Raw genomic sequence first — 24,195 nt, forward strand, 5'->3', positions numbered from 1 at the left:
TGGCGCTGTGCCTTGAGATGAAGAGCCCAGAGACCGCGCCCAGGCCCTGAGTTCAAGCCCCACAACCAATCTAAAAAATTAAGAAAACAGTAAAAGTCAACATTACTCAATACTGGATTGGAGAGAGGACGAAGAACTTTAGAAAAGAATGTCAGGCAGAATGCCCAGCACAAAGGAGGTAGGGGGATACTTGCCAGACAGTGAAAAGTTGCTTCGTGGGGTCCATAGCACAGGAACTTGGCAGAGCCTCTGCACTGGGCTGAGATCCACACATGACAGTGTCTGGTTTTGGCAGTGACAGAGCTCACCTAAGTTGATGCTTGAAGGGGCATTCTGTTCAGTTTGCACAGCTAAAGCATTTTCTGTGGTGGTGGTGGCTGGAAATTGAGTCAATGGTTTAACTGTGCCTTGAGTCAAGGTTGGATGCTGAGTTTGCAACCTGTGTGGATGTCCAAGTGTCACTTCACTGTGCTTTGGAGTAGTAGTAGTAGTCTCTATAAATTGTGACACTGGGTGATTTCCTGTTGTTGGAGGTTTAGCCACAGCCTCTAACTGTGGCCTACATATAGCCTGAGTTAAATTTTCATAGTATTAGGCCAATTTGAGGGCTTCCGCAGAGGCTGAGTTGAGGCCTTCTGCCACGGCTGAGTTGGGGTCTTCAGCCAAGGCATGCTTCCAGTCTTCTGCTTAGGCTGAGTTACAGTCTTCCACAGAGGTTTATTTGGCGTCTCGTGCAGGGGCCGAGTTGTGGTCTCCTGCAGTGACTGAGTTGGGGTGTTCTGCAGAGGCTGAGTTGGGACCTCCTGTACAGGCTGAGTTGGAGTCTCCAATAGATGTTGAGTTGGACTTTAATTTCCTGTGCATTCTGAGTTGGTGTCTCTTGCAGGCGTTGAGTTGGAGTCTCCTGCAGATGTTTTGTTGGGTTCTCCTGCAGATGCTGAGGTGGGGTCTCCTCCAGATGCTGAGTTGGTGTCTCCTACAGATATTGAGTTGGGGTCTCTTCCAGATGCTGAGTTGGTTTCTCCTGCAGATTCAGAGGTGGGGTCTCCTGCAGATGTTGAGTTGGTTTCTCCTGCAGATGCTGAGGTGTGGTTTCCTGCAGATGCTGAGGTTTGGTCTCCTGCAGATGCTGAGGTGTGGTCTCCTGCAGATGCTGAGGTGTGGTCTCCTGCAGATGCTGAGGTGTGGTCTCCTGCAGATGCTGAGGTGTGGTCTCCTGAAGATGCTGAGGTGAGGTCTCCTGCAGATGCAGAGGTGAGGTCTCCTGCAGTTGCTGAGGTGTGGTCTCCTGCAGAAGCTGAGGTGTGGTCTCCTGCAGATGCTGAGGTGTGCTCTCCTGCAGAAGCTGAGGTGTGGTCTCCTGCAGATGCTGAGGTGTGGTCTCCTGAAGATGCTGAGGTGGGGTCTCCTGCAGATGCTGAGGTGTGGTTTCCTGTATATGCAGAGTTGTGGTCTCCTGCAGATGCTGAGTTGGTGTCTACTGAAGATGTTCAGTTGGTGTCTCCTGAAGATGTTGAGTTGGTGTCTCCTGTAGATTCTGAGGTGTTGGTCTCCTCTAGATGCTCAGGTGTTGGTCTCCTCTAGATGCTCAGGTGGTGTCTCCTGCAGATGCTGAGTTGGTGTCTGCTGCAGATGTTGAGGTGTGGTCTCCTGCAGATGCAGAGGTGAGGTCTCCTGCAGATGCTGAGGTGTGGTTCCTGCAGATGCTGAGGTGAGGTCTCCTGCAGATGCTAGGTGTGGTTCCTGCAGATGCTGAGGTGTGGTCTCCTGCAGATGCTGAGGTGTGGTCTCCTGCAGATGCTGACGTGGGGCCTCCTGCAGATGCTGAGGTGTGGTCTCCTGCAGATGCTGAGGTGGGGTCTCCTGAGGTGTGGTCTCCTGCAGATGCTGAGGTGGGGTCTCCTGCAGATGCTGATGTGGGGCCTCCTGCAGATGCTGAGGTGTGGTCTCCTGCAGATGTAGAGGTGGGGTCTCCTGCAGATGCTGAGTTGAGGTCTCCTGCAGATGCTGGAATGGGGTCTACTCTAGATGCTGAGGTGAGGTCTCCTGCAGATGCTAGGTGTGGTTCCTGCAGATGCTGAGGTGTGGTCTCCTGCAGATGCTGAGGTGTGGTCTCCTGCAGATGCTGATGTGGGGCCTCCTGCAGATGCTGAGGTGTGGTCTCCTGCAGATGTAGAGGTGGGGTCTCCTGCAGATGCTGAGTTGAGGTCTCCTGCAGATGCTGGAATGGGGTCTACTCTAGATGCTGAGGTGGGGTCTCCTGCAGATGCTGAGTTGGGGTCTTTTGCAGATGCTGGGGTGGTGTCCCCTGCAGATGCTGAGGTGGGGTCTCCTGAAGATGCTGGGGTTGAGTCTTCTTCAGATGGTGAGCTGTGGTCTCCCGCAGATGTTGAGTTGTGGTCTCCTGCGGATGCTGAGTTGAGGTCTCCTTCAGATGCTCGGTTGGGTCTCCTGCAGAGGTTCAGATGGGACTGTCTACATAATTGAATAAAGTTGGTTTTTCATGCTGAACTTGAAGGGGAAACGTCACTTGAGAAGCAGTTGTGGTCATTTTCAGGGATGAAGAATTGTCAGCCTCTGTAGTGGGTTCTGAGGTTGTGAAAAGCAGTAGGCCCATTAGTTGAGATGTGATCTTGTGTGTCATTGGAGTCCAGGCTGGAGTTGAACCTGTGATAGAAAATGGTGCTTGGGTTGTAGAATCCTTGGTTGGTGGTGTTTCTGGAGTGAAGGTAATTTCTACATCAAAATGATGTGGAACTATAACTTTAGTCAGATGGGGATGCTGAGATTGAATCTTATCTGGGGGTAGAAAGATTACCTCAGGTTGTTCTAGTTTTCTTAGGAGCTGAAGAATGTTCATGCTCCATAATGCAGTCTGGAGTTAGTGTAACTTCCAGGTCAAATTGTCGAAATGTCACATTGTGCAATGGTGAATGCTGAGTTTCATTCTGACCTGATATGAGAACTGTCAACCCCTGATTTTCTTCAGATTGCCCCACAACCTCTGTAGGTGGCTTTGTAGGCTGAGTTGGGGCCTCACCTGCTGTTGGAGGAAGTTTATCTTCAAGAACAGCTTGTACAGTAACAGTTGGATTTCTACAGGTTGAAGTATTACCCTAGGCCACTTCTTTAGGTCCTTAGAATGTTGGGCTGCAGTAGAGATTTCTGGAGTAGTTTTGAGTTCTTGCTGCTTATGTGGTGCTGAGGAATCAAACCCATGGCCTCATGCACGCAAAACAAGCACACTACCACTGAGCCACCTCCCCAGCCCTCTGAGTATATCTTGATTTCGAGTGGGAACTGACATCTCATAGTGCACTGGAGGTTTCTTTACCATCTCATGAAGTAGCACTGGAAGCCGAGTTGCATGTACATCCTGAATTGAAGGAGTTCTATGTCCAGTGGAAGAGTTCCACCTTCTCAGGGAGTTGTGCAGGCAGAGATGAAGCCATTAGAGTAGTTGTAGAAGCACTTTGCTGCTTGTGAGAATTCGGAGTCTGAGTTGTAGTCTCTTGATGGACTGAAGAACAGTCAATATTTTCAGGGTCTTAAGGAGGCTGGGAAGGGACACCATACTGGGGTGGAGAAAATGCAACTTGTTCATTAGTCTGTGGAGTTATGGTCAACTCCAGATCCACTTGTTTCACTGTGGTTTTAGGCAACGTTGGTTCATTATGACCTTTGAACATCATTTCTAGATCTAAAGGTGAAAATTCCCAGCTATCTGAGAGTGGAGGAATATTATAGTCCATACTGGTATTGGTGATGGAACTGGAAGTTCTGGCTGGATGGATGGAAGCTCAGTACTCTCAGAGGGCTTGGGGAGCAGAGTTGTGCTCTCTTGTTGGCTTGGAGAAGGTGCCTCAGGAAGCTCTTCAAGCCCTGGAGAGATTGCTTGATAAATGGGAGATGGTTCAACAGTTGTAGGGGGTTTTGGGTGCAGGGTTGTGACCTCATTCTGGTCTTCCAAGGGACCAGACTGTTCAGAGAACATTGAGGACTGGTCAGGGACCTCCTGTTGGGTTGTAATCTCAACATCATTCATCTCTGAGGGTTTAACGGTATTGTTCTGTAATGGTGCAGGTGGAACTTCATGAAGTTCTGTAGATGGAACAATTTCATTAGGAAGCTCTGGAGGCTGAGGTGGTACTTCTACCTCTGGAGGCCGGGTTGGAGGTATAACCTCTTCAGAGGTCTGTGTAGTCTCTGCTGTGGCTTCCTGTTGGGTAGAAGGCTTTTCATGTCCACTAGGTCCTGAAGCTGGAGCCTCTTCTTGGATTGATACAGGTATGGACACTTGAGAAGGCTCTGGTGGCCCAGATGGGGACTCTTGCTGGGTTATAGGAAGTCCCATATCATTTCCTGGGACTGAGGGATAAGCTGGAGCCTCACTGGGGATTGGAGAACTCCCCCACTCAACTGTTGACTGTGGTGTTATGGTAATCACATCTGGAGGTCTGCTAGTCAAATTGTCCAAGTTTGAATACTGAGATTCATTTAGGCCTGGAGGTGACACTGTCCACTCATGATGCTCAAAAGACTGAGCTGGTTGTTCCTGCTGGGTTACAGAAGATTCAACCTCCCCATTGTGCTCTGAAGCCTGAGCAGGGACTTCAGGCTGTATTACAGAAGGCTGAGTCTCCCCAAGAGACTCAGGTTGAGATCTATGCTCCTGCTCACTGAAAGCCGGTTCTATCTCTTCTCTGTAAACTGCAGGACCAGCTGGAGCCTCATTGTGGGATAGAGGCGATTCAGTCTCCTTGGTAGGCATTTCAGTGATGGTAACTATTACATCTGGGGGCTTATCTGTAATATAGGAGATGTTGGCATGGTGAGCTTGGACCTCTCCTGGAGACTGAGCTGTTAGCGCATGGTTTGGGGGACTTGCCTCTATGCTTTCCATGGGGGCCTCTGGAGCTTGAACAGGAGCCTCCTGCTCACCTGGAGGTGTGACTCCCTCAAATGGTTTTTCAGGCTGAGCTGGGGCTTCTAGATGGCTTTCAGAAAGGTCTCCAAACTCTGGGAGCTCTGAAGGTTGAGCTGGCACCTCTTGTTGGGTAGGTGACAGCTCTTCCTCCGGAGGTCTCCCTGGAGGATGGCCTGCAGTCTGTTGGTGACTGGGAGTGGTGAAGGTAATCTGCACATCTGCAGGTTGAACTGTGGCATCTGGCAATGTTGAATGTTCAGGCTTTTTTTCCACTGATGGCACAACCTCCTCGCTAACATGCTGTTGAACTGGGTGCTCTTCCTGAGCTGCAGGGGACCGGAGCTTCTCAGGAGTCCTGGGGTTTTGAGTATGGGTCTGCAGGTGGAGCTGAGCAGATTCATCTTGCTCAAGGGGTTCTAGAGGTTCATCTGCATCCTCTTTGGCTTTCTGAGCCACACTGTCAACATCAACCACCTTTATACTTGAGTCTAGCTGAGATCCTGCCAGTCGATTTTGAGCTACTCTCAGCTCATGCTTTTGCCACCTCCGCTCAAAGAAACTAAGCTAAACAGGATCCTTCATCCACTCCTCAGGTGCAAGAACAAATGCTTTCCCTTGTGAATTCAGCTAGAGCAACATTCTGTGTGGTACTTTTGGGTGGATGAAGCAGAGGTATAGCCGGGTTCTGATCCTCACCTAGCCCTGGCACCATCTGTGGGAGTCTGTGCTCCAGATTTAACTTGCCTGGCGAGTCATGATGAGAAACAGTAAAATCATCAGAGCAAGAAGATAGCTGTCCTGCAGAATCTGTATTGGTCTCCGTTGGCTCCTTAGACTCAGCAAACATCTGAGAGGCTAGCAAATATAATTGTCCCAGGTCAATGTGAGAAGAGGGTGAAGACCTGGACTCAGTAGGTCCATCAGTATAATAGTTAGAGTAGTACAGTGACAGACAGACAGACAGAAAGACACACACACACACACACACACACACACACACACACACACACACACACACACACACAGAGTCCTTCTCCTCCCCTACCCCTCCATTTCCCATTGGATCAGGGGAGGATCCCAAGCCCTGAGGGAAGATGTAGCCACACTTTCCCTCACCTGACTGCAACTTCTCCCCTCGCCTTCCCTACTTAAACCTAGTTTACAGCCATGTGGTCTCCACCTTGCTTGACAGGGACAAGCAGTTTGGTAAAATTAACTTCTCTTGCTGCCTGAAAGCAGCAAAGGTGTTCTCCTTACCTGCTTATACCTAACATAAATGGTGCTGTGTGAATTTGGGAAGGGTTTAAAGTCAGGATTAGGTGGGATTCCTCTCCATTTTGTTTCCCCCCCCTTTTTCTGTTTTTCTTTTCCTCTGAGGAATATTCCCCAGTTCATACTGCCCTTTTTCCCTCTAACTGAAATTCTGCAAAATGCCACACTAGACTTTTCACCAAAACCATTGCTGGCCTCCATATCCATGCTCACCACTTCTCCATTCCAGTGAGTGAAATGTGTCTAGGGGGCACTGGAGGATGTGGGACGCTGCTTCCATTCAGTAAGCTCTCCTTCACTCACCAGACTGGCTGCCTCCTGAGCTTTTAAGCCCGAGCCGGGACACTCAGTTGGAATGCCTCTTGCATTTGCCATGAGGCCTGGTCAAAATATTCCCACACATAGTTTTTGCCACTGCTATGGTAATGGTCAGAAGTCTTTACTTTCAGACTCTTCTTTGCTCTCTCCTTCATAATTTTCTGCAACCTTTTGGCTTGTGCCTGCAAGAGTGTGACACAGGCTTGGTCCTGCTGACACCCCTCTAGGTTCCCTCTCAGAGGCTAGCCATTCTACGTTTGATTTTCAATCTTTCTCTCCCCTCCCCCTGGACTAGAGATCATTTAACTTGGTCCAATTTAAGTTAGAACTGTCAGGCCACTGAAGGGCAGAGACAGCTGAGAAAAGCCACTTCCTTATACATCACCTGTCTGAATCCTTCTTCAGGGGCACTAGCCTGAAACCTCTCAAACTTGCAAAACAAGTTACCTGCTAAAAGTTCCTGCTGACCCCGGCCATATAAACCCTGCCACAACCAGATTCTGCTCCCTGGAGTGTACCCCAACAAACTTTTCTTCACCCTTAACTCCTCCTGTGTATTCTTTCCTCACTTAAAACCATAGATCTGGTGCGGAACCCAAGAAGATGGCACTGCTTCACTTCACTCCAAGGCAATAAACTGGCACTGCCCCTTCTCAGCCTCTCTTCCCTTGCTCCTCTCTCTCTTTTTTTTTAAATTTTATTTTATTTGAGAACATACTGTACAGAAGGGTTACAATTACATGGGCAGGATAATGCATACATTTCTTACCAAGCATTGCAGCCTCCTCCTTTGTTTAACCTTCACCTCCCTTCCCAGCCTCCCCCTCCCCCCCACCCAATCATACCCCCCCTTCTCCCCCCACACCGACATTGTAAAGCTGGTTTTGACATGACATTTTGTACTTCTCATTGTTCCAACAGGTCCACCTGAATCCTTAAACGACTTGTTTGTCCCCATCTCCTCCACATGTTATACTGACATCAAATATAGTGAAAGCGGGGGTTACACTGTGGGGGAGGGACATACAAAGCAACAAAGAAATAATCTTATAAATGAGTTAGAAACACATGCATGAAAGAAACAAAAACATTAAAATACATATTTAAGGGTTCATTTTCCTAACATCACATTATCTGACCTTTTCCGCTTGACTCATACCTATACTAGATATTGCAAATAAGGGAAACCATGGGACCTATGTTTCTTTGGGCCTGGCTTACTTCACTTAATATAATTTTTTCCAAGCCTTTCCATTTCCTAACAAATGGGGCAATGTCATTCTTTCTGATGGAGGCCTAGAATTCCATTGTGTATATATAGCACATTTTCTTGATCCATTCATCTACTGAGGGGCATCTGGGTTGGTTCCATATCTTAGCTATGGTAAATAATGCTGCAATAAACATAGTTGTGCTGGTAGCTTGTTTGTAAACATTAGGGTAAATGCCCAAAAGTGGGATTGCTGGGTCATAGGGGAGTTCTATGTGAAGTCTTTTGAGGAATCTCCATACTGCTTTCCAAAGTGGTTGAACAAGTTTACATTCCTACCAACAATGAAGTAAGGTTCCTTTCTGTCCACATCCCCTCCAGCATCTGTTGTTTTTAGAGTTCTTGATTTTTGCTGTTCTAACCGGAGTGAGGCGATATCTCAATGTTGTTTTGATTTGCATTTCTTTTATGGCTAGGGATGTTGAACATTTCTTCATGTGTCTATTGGCCATCCTTCCTTCTTCTTCAGAGAAGCTTCTCTTTAAGTCTTTCGCCCACTTATTTATTGGGCAGTTGTTTCTTTGAGGATTTGTTGTTGGGTGGTTTAATTTTTTGAGTTCCAAGTATATTTTAGATATGAGACCCTTGTCCGTTGTATGGCTAGTAAAGATCTTCTCCCAGTCCGTGGGCTTTCTATTGATCTTGCTAGCTATGTCATTTGCCCTGCAGAAGCTCTGCAACCTTATGCAATCCCATTTGTCCAACCTTGCTTCACTTCGCTCCAAGGGGATCAACTGGCACTGCCCCTTCTCGGCCTCTCTCTTCCCTTGCTCCTCTCTTGAGACCTCCTCAATCAGGAACACAGAACCCGCTGAGCTTACTTTGGGCTAAATAGCCACCTGAAAAGACCTCATGGCCTTTGCCTCTGTAAGCTGTGCATATGTTGTGGATGGCCACCTAGTGGCTTGGGATATCATTGGCTATCTCTGTAAACCCACCTGAAGCCTCTACCTCTATCTCTCTTTCTCTCCCTCTCTCCTTTGTCTGACCCAGGACCTCAGCCTGGCCTTCTGTGCACCCACCACCTTTGAATTGGGTAAATCCCTACCCTTTGTCTCAGGGTGTCCTGTCTTGCTTTCCAGGAACTCAGCTCCCCGAAAGTCAGGAGAGCTCATGCTGGAGTCTCTATCCCCCTCACCCCACCCCCCACCCCGGTCTTTGGTCTTGGTGCTGAGAATGATCATTGACATTTCGTCTTCTCTGTCACTCCTGTTTTTGGTAACTCTTTGGCTTACACAAGGATGCCTTCTTCAGCCTTAGTTTTACCCTGGTAGCTGGGCACCATGAGAAACCAAAATTCCAAACCAGACCCACACACTCCTTTGAGTTTCTTATTGGGTAACCTTAAACCTGGGGGGGTATGATTGGGTGGGGGGGAGGGGGGAGGCTGGGAAGGGAGGTGAAGGGTAAACAAAGGAGGAGGCTGCAATGCTTGGTAAGAAATGTATGCATTATCCTGCCCATGTAATTGTAACCCCTCTGTACAGTATCTTCTCAAATAAAATAAAAAAAAAAAAAACGTCTAGGCCGAAGACCTGATCTTAGACCGAGGAAATTAATCCTCCTCTGTAACTGGGAATGGCCTATGTACCAGCTCGATATCCTCCCTGGCCTCAATTTCTATGAGCAACTGGTAAAGTGGACTGAAATTCCTTTCATCCAGGGATTCTTCTACTTATGCTCCCATCCCTCTCTGTTTCTCCTGCCTCTACCTCAACTCTTGCTCATGTGGCAAGATCCCTCCAAAAACTCTCCCCCTCTCTCTTCCTCTCCTGACCCTCTTGACTCTGTTTTCTGTGGCCCATCCACCACCCTATGCACCATCTGACCCCACCGGGCCAAGGGTCTAATATTCTCATCTGGCATGATCTCCCTGGTATGCTTTCCACTGCTCTTACTATGGAGGAGCATGAGGCAGTTGGTCAGGCCTGTGCCAAAGGTTCATGAGAACGAGATCCACCTTAGAGACACAAACATGCCCGTGGGAACTGAGGCAGTCCCCAGCCAGGACCCTCATTGGCAATACCAGATAGATACAGCTGAGGATTGCAATGGCTTACGTAGACATAAAATGATTCAGAGCCTTTTGGCTGGATTATAGGCAGCCTCCCATAAGGTGATGAACTTTGTCAAATTGTGGAAAATTACTCAACTATGGGAAGAGAACCCTGTTGCCTTTCTAGCTAGACTTCTAGCCCTGACTAAGTACACCCACGTGGACCCCACCTCTCCGCCTTGGGCCAGCTTTTTGGCCTCTCATTTTATTTCTCAGTCAGCGCCAGACATAAAGAAAACACTTTAAAAGGCTGAGGATGGCCCTCAAACACCATGGGTGACCTGGTGAACATGGCCTTTAAAGTATTCCATGCCCATAAGGAACAGGAAAAGACTGATAGGGAAGCCACCTCTCACCAAAAGGTGGCCTACCAAGCCCAAGCTCTGGTCACTGCCCTGAAGCCACGTACAACGCATGGTTCTGGAGAAAAGCACCAACCACCTGGACCCTGCTTCAAATGCGGCCGGGAGGGGCACTGGGTAAGGCGATGCCCTAAACCCGGTCCTCCTCAGACACCATGACTACTGTGTGATCAGAAGGAACACTGGAAGCCTGACTGCCCCTCTACGCCTAGCCACGGGGGTACAGTCCTTCCCTCCCCTGACTTGCTGCCTTTGGGCTTGGGTCTGGCCGCTGAAGACTGAGGATGCCGTGCTTCGCTGTCCCCGATCACCCTCCTCCAGCCTAGGGTAACGATCCAGGTAGCGGGAAAGGCCATTTCCTTTTTGGACAATGATAAGGGGGCTACCTATTTGGTCCTCCCTTCCTACTCGGGCCCCCCAATTCCTTCACAGGTCTCAGTTATGGGAGTTGAGGGACTTCCCTCCCAGCCACCAGTGAAGGGCCCTCTTACTTGCCTGATATATGCAATGGAGGTACTAAGAGGAATGAGACCCAGCCCTGCTCTTAGCCTTAAAATCTAGCAAACTTCTCCACCCAAGCGATGTCCTGAGGCAGTTCTGAAATAACCCAGTTCCACAAACCAAAGAAAATATTGTAGCCACAAAGAAGCTCAAGAAATTGTAAAGAGAGGGCTGGGAAGGTGGCTCAGTGGTAGAGTGCTTGCCTTGCAATGCATGAGGCCCTGGGTTCGATTCCCCAGCACCACATAAGCAAAAAGAAAAAAAAAAGCCAGAAGTGGCGCTGTGGCTCAATTGGTAGAGCGCTAGCCTTGAGCGGAAGAGCTGAGGGACAGCACCCAGGCCCAGAGTTCAGGCCCCACAACCAGACCCCCAAAAAAAAAAAAAAAATTGTAAAGAGGGTAGTAGAGACAGCCTTGGGAATGGAATTCAAGGAATTCTAAAGAGGGTAGTTAAGAAAGTCTTGGGAAAGGAATTGGGGAAAATTTGGTTTCCTCTGGATAAGAAAGTACTTGAAAAGGAAGGGACTCCTGGTGCCAACTAACCTTATAACACCCCTATTTTGCCTATCTGCAAACCGGATGGCTCCTACTGATTAGTACAGGACCTTCATCTCATTAATGAGGCTGTGGTGCCCATACACCCTGTAGTTCCCAACCCATCTACCCGCCTTTTCCATATTTCCCCTTCTATGACCCATTTTTCTGTGTTGGATCTTAAGGATGCTTTCTTTACCATTCTCTTGGACCTGGCATGTTGGATTCTGTTTGTCTTCACATGGGAGGATCCAAACACCTCTCAGACAAATCAGCTGACCTGGACGGTGCCTCCCCAGGGTTTTCGAGGCAGTCCCCATTTTTTTTTTTACAGGTCCCACATTTGACCGCTCAGTATTCCCTGTCAGGATACATTCTTCTATAGGAGAAGAGTGGCACTTGGCTAGGAAGGTGGATCAGTGGTAGAGTGTTTACCTCACATGCGTGAGGCCCGGGGTTTGATTCCATAGCACCACATAAACAGAAAAATCTGGAAGTAGTGCTGTGACTCAAGTGGTAGAGCATTAGCCTTGAGCTGAAGAACTGAGGGACAGTGCCCAGGGCCAGAGTTCAAGCCCCACAACTGACCAGAAAAAAAGTAGGGGGGAATGGCACAGATGGAGAACAGGCATGGATCTTTGTGGGAAATAACTTGGCCTTGCCCCTGGCCCAGGCTACAAACCCTCATCCAGCAGGTTCATTCCTCACTGCATGCTGAGCCTAAGGGACTGTTTTTTTTTTTAAAGCCCCACTTCTATCACCCTCAGCTTTCTAGAATAGTTGAGTCTGCCGCTCAGGCACATTTTACATTCTCCACCACCACCCTTCAAAGGGGACTTTAGGCAAGCCTTTACAACCCACCAAATGTCGGGCTATTTGCCTGGCCAAGACTGGCACGTTGATTTTACCCATATGCCACCCACAAAAGGATGTGGTACCTTTTTGCCCTGGCAGACACCCTCACAGGGTGGGGTGAAGCCTCTCCAATTCCCAAAGAGACAGCAGGAGTTGTAACCCCATTTTTACTTTCAGATATTATTCCTTGCTTTGGCCTCCCCTCCTCCCTCTAATTTGATAATGGCCCACCCTTTATTTCCTAAGTGGTTCAACAGGTTTCTTGGACCCTAAGACATAGCCTGGTCTCAGCTCAGGAACTTTCAGATAAACTCCAGGTGGCCATGGAATCCACCTCAGTACCTCTACCCTCACTCCAGCGCCAGCTTCCCTCCCTGGCACAGGTTGCTCTTCAAAAGTGCCAACACGGAGACCTCCTAATGGCTAAAAAAGGTAGGACCTGCCTATTCTTGCAGGAACAATGAATGTTGTTATTACATCAATGAGTCAGGTTTGGTAGAACAAAGTATTGAGGCCCTAAAGAAGCTAAAAGAGGAGTTCAAACAGCAATCCAGGGGCCTATTCTGGACTGGTTCCATAGCCCCCATTACTTTTAATTTGTCTTTTCTTCAGGCCCATTAATTTTAATTTGCCTTTTCTTTCTACTTGCCCCATGCATCTTGAGGTTCATCCAGAGCCACATCCAAGAAATGACCAGAGGGACAGTTAATCAGCTTCTTCTCCACCCAAACACTCACCAGCCAACTACCCCTCCGGCATCCTAGATAACTGGCATACAGCCCCACGACGCCCCTGTCCAGCAGGAAGTAGCCAGATGACTATCGTCACCCTATTACCAAACCAAAAATGCCAGAATGTCAGGCCACTGGTGGGTAGCGGCAGCTAAGAAAAGCCAAACCACTTCTGTATACACCACCTGTCCCAATCCTCTTTGGAGTCATGGGCCTGAAACTGCTCAAACTTGCAAAACAAGTTCAGTGCTAAAACTTCCTGCTGATCCTGGCCATAGAAACCCTGCTACAATGAGACTCTGTGCCACCTCTCTGATCCTGAAGGGAGTTGGCCTGGGAGCATACCCAATTGTTCACCTTTACCTTCTCCTGCGTGTTCTTTCCTCGCCTGAAAGCTTACAAAAACTTTCATCATGTCCAGTGAGTTGTTACAGATTTTCCTCCTTGCAGTATCTAGCCAGACCCACAGAGAAATAACTGTACAAGTTGGTGTTGGGCAATTCTTACCGGGTTACAGGTAAGCTCTGCTCATTATTTCTGTGGGTCTCCTGTTAATAGGAAATCAAAGGGGGGTTTGTGGCAAAGACTTGTTGGCCAGCCCGGGCAGAAAAATTCCTCTGAGACTCCACCTCCCAACTAACCAGCAAAGAGCCAAGCCATAGGCATGGCTCAAGAGACTCTAATGTCTAACCAGCCAAAGGCTGGAGGTGGCACTGTAACTCAAAGTGGAAGAGCGCTAGCCTCAAGCAGAAGTGCTCAGGGACAGCTTCCAGGCCTTGAGTTCAAAGCCTGTGAATGCCAACTGGGACAATCTATCCCAGCAAAAGCACCGAGACCCCTGGGACCCCGCCAGTCCAGGAAATAAGGGAGAGGAGTGAGAGGAAATGATGTTGCATCAGCCACTTTGTGTCAGCCTTTAAAAAATAACCGGGAGCCGGGAGGTCCATAGAAATACACTTGCCCGTCTCAAGTCCATACCTGTCTACCTTCTAACTAGACAAAAACTTATATTCCTTCCTTGGTTACCTTTTGTGTGCTCTCTAATTTTTGGCCCAGCTCCTTCCTCATGAAACTTCTTCCAGACTTCATCTCAGGATTATCATCAAGGGACAGCTGCTACCTGCTGCCTTCTTCCAGAAAGGACCACATCTCTGCCTTTTGCCCCAATGTCGATACCCCCTTTCCAGCAGGAAGTAGCCAGAGAGAATCTGTGCCCTGTTTCATCATTATCAAAAGGCTGGAATGTAAGGTTTGCCCTGGGAAGGCGAGGCAGGCTCCTCCCTCCTCTTGGCTAAGTCTCTGCCCAGTGCCTGTGTCATCTAGGTAACTGACACACCTGGAGGTCACATCCTGGGCAGAACCTGCCCCCCTCCAAACTCCCCATGGGACCAGGGGAGGGTCCCAGGCTCTGAGATCATATCTGCATCCAGTATGGCCTCACCTTCTCCCCTCCCTACTTAAATCCAGGTTAGACCTCAGCTGGCCCCTTCTTTAGGCCAGGTGGTCTTCACCTTGCATGGCCGGTGGCAAGCACTTCTCTAAACTAAACTTCTCTTCCTGTCTGAAAGCACATGGTGTTCTCTTTAATGGCTACCTACTTAAACCTCCCTATGAGTATACAGAGGTTTCAGAACAGGTATTTCAAGTGTGAGGTGCTCTGAAGTCTCTGCTAGAGCAACATTCTACATGATATCTTTGAGTGGATGAGGCAGAGGACGGGCCTGGTTCTCACCAAGAACTGGCACCATCTGTGGGAGTCTGTGCTGCAGATTCATCTTGCCTGGTGTGTCTTGATGAAAAACAGTAACATCATTGAGCCAGGAGATAGCTGTCTTGCAGAATCTGTGTTGGTCTCAGTTGGCTCCTGAGTGTCACCAAAAAGCTGAGATGGAGCAGAGGACCCTACTAAGTCTAATTGTCCCTTCTTAGATGAAAGTTCAGGTGGGATCTGTAAAGAGGATGAATACAGCCTTACTACCTCCATCAGGATTTGACCTAGGGTAGAACTGATCCTGGGCCCAGTGTAGAATTGGCCTGGCCGGAAACAGCAGACACATCTGCAAAAGAAGAAATGCATATTTTACTACAGAGCTATGGGTTAGCGACATAGTGGGCAAAAGGGACATTGTAGGCAATAGGGATATGGTATGCTAAGTCACTGCTAAAAACATGGGAATAAAACACTATGGTAGGTTCTAACCTGGGGTGGTTTTTATCTAGGGGCCCTGAGTTTCCTTCCCCACCCACTTTATGACATGTTTGCTTATGGCACTGACAGCTTTGTTCATAAAACAGAAAGGCTTAGGCTTGTATCTGCCAGGGACTGGATCTTCTCTTCCTGAGAGCAGGGACCACTTCTTCCTATAGGGCCCCTGCTCCACAGCTAGGCAGGCTTTGGCTGCAGACCTGGATATCCCCAGAAGGCAGCCAGCAGCTCATGTTTCAGGGGCAAAGCAGACCTTCCCAAGTAAAACACCTCTGGAGTTACGTAAAAAGCAAGTGCAATTCTGGGAGCTTTAAAGTCCTTTTCTTCCATGCTAAAATCTGAGATTTTCTTCCTTCCCACGGTAGTAGGCTTCCAGAAAAGAATGAGCCGGTTTGCGTGGTGAGCCTGAGAATACACATTATGATTTGATCCCACAGTGTTGCCATTTCCTCTGAAGTTTCATCACCTTGTTCCATGGTTGGTAATCCACCATTCAGCTAGCTGGGTTTACCATAGAATCAGTGATGACTCTAAAATATCTACAGGTACAGGTCAGGCAGTGGGGCAGGGTATTCAGTCAAGGTTTGATTCTGAGACAAGCCCCTGACATGAGCCTGAGAAAAACATCCCTATTTTACCTTGATTGAACACAGCCTTAAACTAGTCATGGCACTTTCCAACTGTACCAAGTAATATATACAATGGAATTTTCCATAAAGCAAAAAATTCATTTGAGCTGGGCGCTGGTGGCTCACGGCTGTAATCCTAGCTACTCAGGAGGCTGAGATCTGAGGATCGCGGTTCAAAGCCAGCCCGGGCAGGAAAGACCGTGAGACTCCTATCACCAATAAACCACCAGAAAACCGGAAGTGGCGCTGTAGCTCAAGTGGTAGAGCGTTTGCCTTGAGCTGAAGAGTTGAGGGACAGCGCCCAGGCCCAGAGTTCAAGCCCCACAACCGACAAAAAAAAAAAAAATTCATTTGATTTTACACAAGGACACCATGGCACATTAGAGATGATAAAGGATCTAGAAGAAATGATTGCCTTGTCTGTACTGCTCTGTATACTCAGGATTTTGTGTTTATTCCTCTTGTTTAGTTGGTGCTTTATAACTCCAGCCACATTTCTTTTTTTTATTTTTTATTGTAAAAATATTGTACAGAGGTCTGGGAAGGTGGCTCAGTGGTAGAGCGCTTGCCTTGCATGTGTGAGGCCCTAGGTTCGATTCCTCAGCACCACATAAGCAAAAAGGAAAAAGCCGGAAGTGGTGCTGTGGCTCAAGTGGTAGAGCACTAGCCTTGAGCTGAAGAGCTGAGGGACAGTGCCCAGGCCCAGAGTTCAGGCCCCATGACTGGACCCAAAAAAAAAAAATATTGTACAGAGGGGTGACAGTTACATGAATAGGATCATGAGTAGATTTCATAGCGAGCATTAGCATTTTTACCTCCTCCTTTATTTTCTTCCACCATCCCAACTTCTCCTGCCTCCCTCCAACCCAGACATTGTAGAATTCACTTTCAATATCGTGTCCTGTACATCTCTTTGTCACAATGGGTCAGCCTGCGTCCTCATTTATGCGTTCTGCCATATCCTTTCCCCTCCCCACATTACAAAAATATATACACAAGGGGCAGAACACCAGCATCAAATCCAGTGAAAACAGGGGTTATACCATGGGAGAAGAACATACAATAGAAACAAAAGAATCACATAGTGTATTGTAAGTACATGAAAAACACTAGCAAGAAAGAGAGAAAAGAAAAAACCTCTTGTGTTCCCATCTTGGGGTATATTTTGCTTAACATCTCATATGGTCATACTTTGCTAGTTATTTTGGAGATTGTAACAGTTGCGGCGGGGGAAGGAATCCACCATGGAGAGTAAAGTGGGGGACTGGGAACTTTATTAGAGTGCTGAGAACTGACTGGCTTGGGACACAGCACAGTCTCCAGAGCTGTAACTGTGACCCTGAACCAGCAATAGGGCTTAGTTTATGAAGGCACTCACTGCAAAGCAAGGGGTTGTACATTTCAGAAAGATAATGACATATGCCCCTACATCACTGAAGCCTGGGATTGTTACAAAGTTACAGGAGAATTATTACAATAATAGCTATAGGAGGAGGATACACACTGTGCGAAGCATCTACACCCTTGAGGCAGGAGGCAATCAGTCACTGGGTGGGATGCACAAGTTGCACAGCAGGTGCCTTTCTAATTAGGCAGGGTATGAGATAGTACGTTTTAAGGTCTCCTTTAAGGCCTCTCTCTTTTTAGTCAAGGGTCAATTTCCTGGCTTAGTTTTCTCACACAGTGTAGGGCTTTAACTTTCTAGGAAGCCTTCCCCCCTACAGAGATGGATTTGGAGACTGGATTCAAATTAGCTAGGAGTGATTGTTTTTTGGAGGGTGTTGTCTTTAAACTTCTCATGGAAGAAGTGGCATTGTTTTTTCCAATTGGTACAGAAAGATACTGAAGAGCAGGGCCCTGGACCCAGTGGAAGGGCAGGATGAGGGAGGTATAGCCCTGTACTGAGATCAAATGTAACCTTGGGCTTGGCCTGGGAGAGTGGTCAGAAAACCCTGTGCCCAGAGGGTACGGGGCGGGGGGGGGGGGGGGGGGGGGGGCGGGGGGGAAGCTAGAAACAGGCCAAGTCTTTGAGGCAAGTTTAACCCACTGACCTGGACTGTGATCCTCCCTACCTTTGCCTTCATAGTAACTGGGATTACAAATTGGGACCACTGTACCCAGCTACGTAATTCATTTTTTTTAATTTGTTGGTCGTGGGGCCTGAACTCTGGGCCTGGACACTGTCCCTCAGCTATACAGCTCAAGGCTAGCACTCTACCACTTGAGCCACAGCGCCACTTCTGGCTTTTTCTGCTTTTGTGGTGCTGAGGAATCAAACCCAGGGCCTCATGCATGCAAGGCAAGCACTCTACCACTGATCCAACTTCCCAGCAGCCTGTAAGTCATTTCTTGTAAAGACAGCTGCAATAAAGAGAAATTCAACAAACTGGGTTGAGCAGTAAGCATATTTTTAAAATATTTTCAGACAAACTATTACCAGTACACTTTCAGAGGTACTGAGAAGCTCCATTGTATTAAAAGAAGACAGTCTTGGCTAGCATATTCATAATCCCAACCAGCTAAGCCTAGCTCCTTCACATGGAACCTAAGTCTCAAAGCTGTCCTTTCTTAAATGTTCTATACATGGGAAAATTTTTTCATGGCTGTTTTTCTTCATCATATTGCTTGTCTTTCTATATATAGTAGGTGTGACTTAGTCCCAGGAATGAAAGAAAAAGACAAGCCTGAACAAAGTAATTACCTACTCGGAACACCTGAGGACCTAATTTGCGTGAAATATAGGAACTCTACCACACCAGAAACCATGACAAAGGATGGTCCTCAGGATAGCCAGGGCAGAGGCTAATCCAGAGGTCCATCTCCTTTTAACAACAGGTACTCAACTGGACTTCTTTCCCACCTACCTTCCCAGTACCTTCACTTGAGCTCTGATTCTATATGTCCTGCTTCCCTAATAGTAGACTCTACAATTTGGACATGGGGTTGGGGTATGTTAAGCAATTTTCAGTTATCCTGGTTGTATATTAATGCACAATCAGTAAGAAATCAATAGAGTAATAGCAATTCTGCATAAATATGACTTGGTATTCTAAAACATGCAAAAGAAAACCTACATTTTTGTTGTGCATTACTGGGATTTGAACTCATGACTTTGAGCTTGCTAGTTTGGGAGGCATTCAGCCACTCAAGTCCCACACCTGGTCCTTTTTGCTTTAGTTACTGTTTGGTTAGGGTTTTCTGGTTTTATTTGCTCAAGCTGGTCTCTAACATCAATTCTCCTGTTTATAGCTTCCCTCTTAGGATCAGGGACATATACCACCACAGTTGTCTTACTGGTTGAGATGAAGTCTTGCCAAATGTTTTCCCAGACTTACTTGGAACCATGATCTCCCTTATCTCTCCCTTCTGAGTAGCTGTGGTGATTGGCATAAATTACAGCATGGAGCTGAAAAAGCTCCTTTTCACTTCAAACTCTCCAGTGTTACTTGGGAAGCATCCAAAGAATCAGAGAACATAAACACTTATTAGTGTTTCATCCAGTGCCTAGGAGAATTAAAGCTCTTTTCTTGGTAGCGAGGTCGGTCACAGAAGGAGGTTAGATGGTGGGAAAAGAGGAACTTTGGCTTCTGGTAAGTCCAGATTTGAGGCTTTCAAGACTTGGGCATGAAGCTATAGTACTTGACTTCTCTGAACTAATTTCCCTCAGCTATAAAAGATGAAAAAATCCTTGCTTGCCTATCACTGATAGAGAAGGAAATAATGGTATTAATTAAAAATTGTTTTGATAACTAAGCAACATGGTAACAGAGTGTTATATACTTTTTGGCCTACATCACCAGTGGAAACCTATATTCAAATCTGTCATGTTTTGGAAGTCACAAAGTTAAATCTAGTAATATACAGGGAAAAATGCTTCAAAACAAAGGGATATTCTGTGGGTAGGAAAGCTTGAGATGAAGCACGTTCAGAGTTGGACAGTCTAGACCTGGAAGAGGCCTTTGATTGGTTATGAAAGCTAGGTAACAACTGGTGGGTAGAAAATTGGAAATTCAAAGGCTCCAAATAAGACAACATCACTTCTGTTTAAGAAAACACAGCAGAACCTAGCTGCACTTGTCACAGAGATAAAGAATACTTGAGACAAAGAATCTTACAGTCTACTTTGCACCATCTGAATAAAATTATTGGAAGGCAGAGTACCAAGCAGAGACCACAGTACATGCAACGTGGCCCTTGATAATCTCCTTTCTTCTTGCATTCCCTTCTCTTGGTTCTTATGCATATGGGCAATTAAATGATTGAATTACACAATAACTCCTGAAAACAGGACCTTCATCAAGAGAACAGTTCAGAAATGTAGAGATTAGCTCTGGATAAATGAATAAAAAGAAAGCAATTATTAATTTACAAATCATCACCAGGGAGAAGTAAAAATGCAAACAGACTCACGGCAGTGTGTGTTGTTTGTCAGCAAGTCACTGTCACAATGTAGCTTGACTGTCTTGCAGATAACCTCAATATTGTTTTTAAATTGGCAGAGGCAGCTGGCCATATTGTGAGGCAAGACCCTATAAATGGAAACGTTGAGAATTAAGTTAATGGAGAAGGGGTTCCGGAGTGGTAGAAGAGCCAATGAAACGCCATTAACTCCATTGTTCCCCTTCTTGGTTTGAGCTTTCTTTTCTTTTTTTTATTTTTTATGTTTATAGTTAATATAACTTTTGTATTTAGGCTTTTATATTGTTATTATAAAAGTGGTGTATAGAGAGGTTACTGTTAGGAAATGGAGGAGAAGGTATAAGGCATAGGCTGGACTCAGTCGCCAACAGGCGAGGACTGTTTATTGTCAGCGATAGTCACAGACCTTCTCGTGGGATTGGAGGTTGTGTGGGGGGTAAATTGACATCAGGTTTGTAGGGGCCTGAGCAAGGAGTCAGAGGTTAATGAAAAATCCATTAGGACTAGGGAGTTGGGTGCTTTTCGGGTGGGCCCACAATGGAATATTTACAGCTGAGCTTAGGTGGATTGCCCTCCCTGCACATCAAGCAGGTCTGTGCATACCAGGGGTTTTGCCTGTGTCTGATTGTGCCTGGAACAATAGGGTTGAGGTCAATCCTTCATATTCCATCTTCAGATACATAAAATGATTGGGCCATGAGGGGAGAGGCATGTCCTTCCATTACAATTACATAACTCAGAAATGAGTACATTCTTATTGGGCAGTATCGACCCTTTCCTCACTCTCTTCCAGCTTTTCCCTCTGCCTCTACCCACCGGTGGTATAGTTCATTTCCAACATAATGGCTAATGTGTACAACTGCTGCATTTGCTCACCCAATAACTCTTTTCACTTGTTCAGAAAAGAGCTGTTGAGGAACATGGCCTGAACAGTTGAAGAGGAACCCTTTGGTAAACTTCTGCTCTTTAATGTTTGAAAAGGAACAGGAAGGAAGACTGAGGGGCGCAGTAGAAGGTTAAGCGTAGGAGTGATGTGGTTCTGACTCAAACTGAGGTAATAGATTAGAACCAAGAGGCCTAGATTTGTAGTTTATCTCAGAAGCATTTCCTATTAATACAAAGGCCTCTGGGTGGTGAGTGCACAGGAAGGAAGAAGACTTCTAAGAAGAGTTTGCAAAGCTCCCAAACTCAGAATTCCCTGCCTCAATTTTTTTTTTCCTTCTCTTTCTCTCTTCCTTCATTTCTTCCTTCCTTCTTTCCTTCCTTCCTTTCTTCCTTCCTTCCTTTCTTCCTTCCCTTCCTTCCCTTTCTTCTTTCTTTCTTTCTTGCCTTGGTTATAGGCCTTGCACTCTCGGCCTCAGAGGTGTCCCTGAGTGCTTCAGCTCAATGCTAGTGCTCTACTATTTAGAGCAGCAATGCCGTTTCCACTTTCCTGGTGGTTAATTGGAGATAAGAGTCTCAAAGACTCTCCTGTCCGGGTTGGCCTTGCACTAAGAGAGCCTCAGATCTTGTCCTCGTGAGAAGATAGAATTACAGACATGAGCCCTGGTACCCGGCAACTGCCTCAATTTCTGTTCCAAGTGGTAAATATTAGAAATTATACAGGGCATCAAAACAGCTTAGATACTCCATATTATCTGCTTAGAAAAGAAAGGATCAGGGCTAGGAAGGTGGCTCAGTGGTAGAGCGCTTGCCTGGCATGCTCGAGGCCCAGAGTTCGATTCCTTACCACCACATAAGCAGGAAAAAAGAAGCCAGAAGTAGCACTGTGGCTCAAGTGGTAGAGTGCTAGCCTTGAGCTGAAGAGCTGAGAGACAGTGCCCTGGCCCACAGTTAAGTCCCCATGACCGGACCCTCCCTCCCCCCAAAAAAAAAACCAAAAAAGAAAGGATCATATTGGCTAGAGACAATCTGAGCATATACAAGAGTGAAAAGGCAGGAGGCTTGTGGCTCATGCCTATAATCCAAGCTACTTAGGAGGCTGAGAACTCAGCATCAAGATTCGAAGCCAGTCTGGATAGGAAAGTCTGTAAGACTCTCATCTCTACACACTAAAAAATGTAGAAGTGGAGCTATGGCTCAAGTAGTAGAGCACCAGCCTTGAGAAAAAATTTTAAAAAGCTCTAGACTTGTGCCTCTCCAGTGAGTTTAAAGACCCAGGATGGGGGCTCATACACATGCCAACACACACACACACACACACACACACACACACACACACACACACACACGCACACACGCACACACGCACACGCACACACGCACACACACACACACACACACACACACACACACACACACACACAGAATAAAGAAAGCTAGGTATGCAGCTCAATAATACAGTCCTTGCCTGCCACATTTGAGAGACTAGCTTTGGTCCTTGCAGTGCATATACAAACAATTGATAATAGGCCCGGAGAGAGTAACTGAACTACAGACATGCTCAAAAAGAATTGTACTCATGACTCATTCCTGATTCATGTAACTGTACCCCTTTGTGTATCAATTCTACAAGAACAATAAAAAACTGGAAAAAATTAATAGGGTACAAATAATGTGAAGAATCCACTATTGCATTGTGATACTTAAATACTTAAAAAGATAGGGAGCTCTCCTGTAATGTAGTAATGCAAGATGGTCAATGAGGAGGAATGATACAATTAGAAAATTAGCTGGGCACCAGTAGCTCTCCCCTACAATCCTAGCTACTCTGAAGACTGAGACCTGAGACTCATGGTTGGAAGTCATGCTGGGCAGGAAAGTTCATGACACTCTTATTTCCAATTAAGTACCAAAACACCAGGAGCTGTGGTTCAAATGTAGAGCTAGAGCACTAGTCATGAGTACAAAAGCTCAGGCACAGTACCCAGGCCCTGAGTTCAAGCCCCAGGACTGGCATGAAAAGAAATCATTTTGTGACTACCAGCAATAAACATGACAGGACAGTATTAGACAAGAGTCTTTTGCTCCCCATATCTGGGAACACTGACAACACTCCATCTTGTGGGTTGGCTTCTTACTTGGGACCAGTTAGATTATATTAGCTATGTTCAAACAGTCTACAGCCAGTGTGTTCTGTGATCCCTAGCCAGTGTCCACTAGGCTGGCCGCCACAACACATAGCCATAGAGAAGGAAGAATTGGCCTTCTGCCCAGGGAGAGCAACTTCATTGCTGAAGGGCCATTTCAGAAAATATATGCTCTAGCTTCTGCTGGTAGAGAGCCTTGATTGCTGAGCGGTCACTTTACACTGACTACTGGCAAAGAGATCACAAAGATGAGCCTGGAAGTTAAGGATTTGAGAAGGCTGGGACACCCAGTCTGGGCCCAGGTCACAGACTACTCTCAGAGGTGAACAGAGAGGAAGAGTTTGAGCTCAGGATTTAACAGTCAACAGCAACTTCATTCCCAACAGTCATTTCTAAAAACAAAGGATCTAGGGTCCTCTGGTAAATAGCTTAGACTATAGAGTATCAGTTTATATTGATGCCTAGAGCAAAGAGCATATCTGACAAGGTAGATTTGGGGAGTGAGCCAAAGAAACTCAGATTAGAGAATACAGTAGTCTGACTTTAGGGATTTCTGGGTCACTTGGTTGTACAGTTTTGGCAGAGGAAAATGGAAATAGGAGGATCGAGGGAGACATGGAGCATTACAGTTGCATCCACTGCCAGTGGGACAAGCTAAGGGTTTTGTGATGTGACAGAAGCCAAACCCAAAAGGCTATACATTCTATGATTCATTTATAGGATGGTCTAGAAAAGATAGACCTGTAGAGCCAGAAGTAAGATTGGAGGTTTCCAGGGGTAGGAGGAGGAGGAGTGGATTGACTGCAAAGGGCCTGATGGCCTTTTGTGGGTGATGGGAATGTGGTAGCGGTTACAGCTATGCAAACTCATCAAACTGTATACTTAAAAAAGTGTAAAGTTAAGTGCATGAAAATGTCACTGCAATAAACCTGACCTCAGAAAGTAATAAAACAAACCTGAAAAAGTGATACAAATCTAAAAACAGTTAACTTACAGTTTTTCCAACGAAAGGGTCAACATGAGGATATTCTCTACTGTCATAAGTTGCACTTGTGTTGATCCCATATCTCTGAAGGAGAAAGCCAGA

At 46.6% G+C, this 24,195-nt stretch overlaps 1 protein-coding gene across 1 annotated transcript in view; it reads right to left on the reverse strand.

Moving 5' to 3' along the window:
- LOC122103592 (leucine-rich repeat-containing protein 37A2-like) overlaps positions 1-24,195 on the reverse strand; it is a 59,123-nt gene that overhangs the window by 17,370 nt on the left and 17,558 nt on the right. The window contains 3 exon segments of the mRNA XM_042674201.1: positions 14,558-14,882; positions 20,071-20,189; positions 24,103-24,177. Coding sequence (XP_042530135.1) covers positions 14,821-14,882; positions 20,071-20,189; positions 24,103-24,177 — 256 coding nt within the window. The 3' untranslated portion in view covers positions 14,558-14,820.

This window comes from Dipodomys spectabilis, unplaced genomic scaffold (assembly GCF_019054845.1).
Source record: "Dipodomys spectabilis isolate Male_0828 unplaced genomic scaffold, ASM1905484v1 ptg000018l, whole genome shotgun sequence".
NCBI lineage: Eukaryota > Metazoa > Chordata > Mammalia > Rodentia > Heteromyidae > Dipodomys > Dipodomys spectabilis.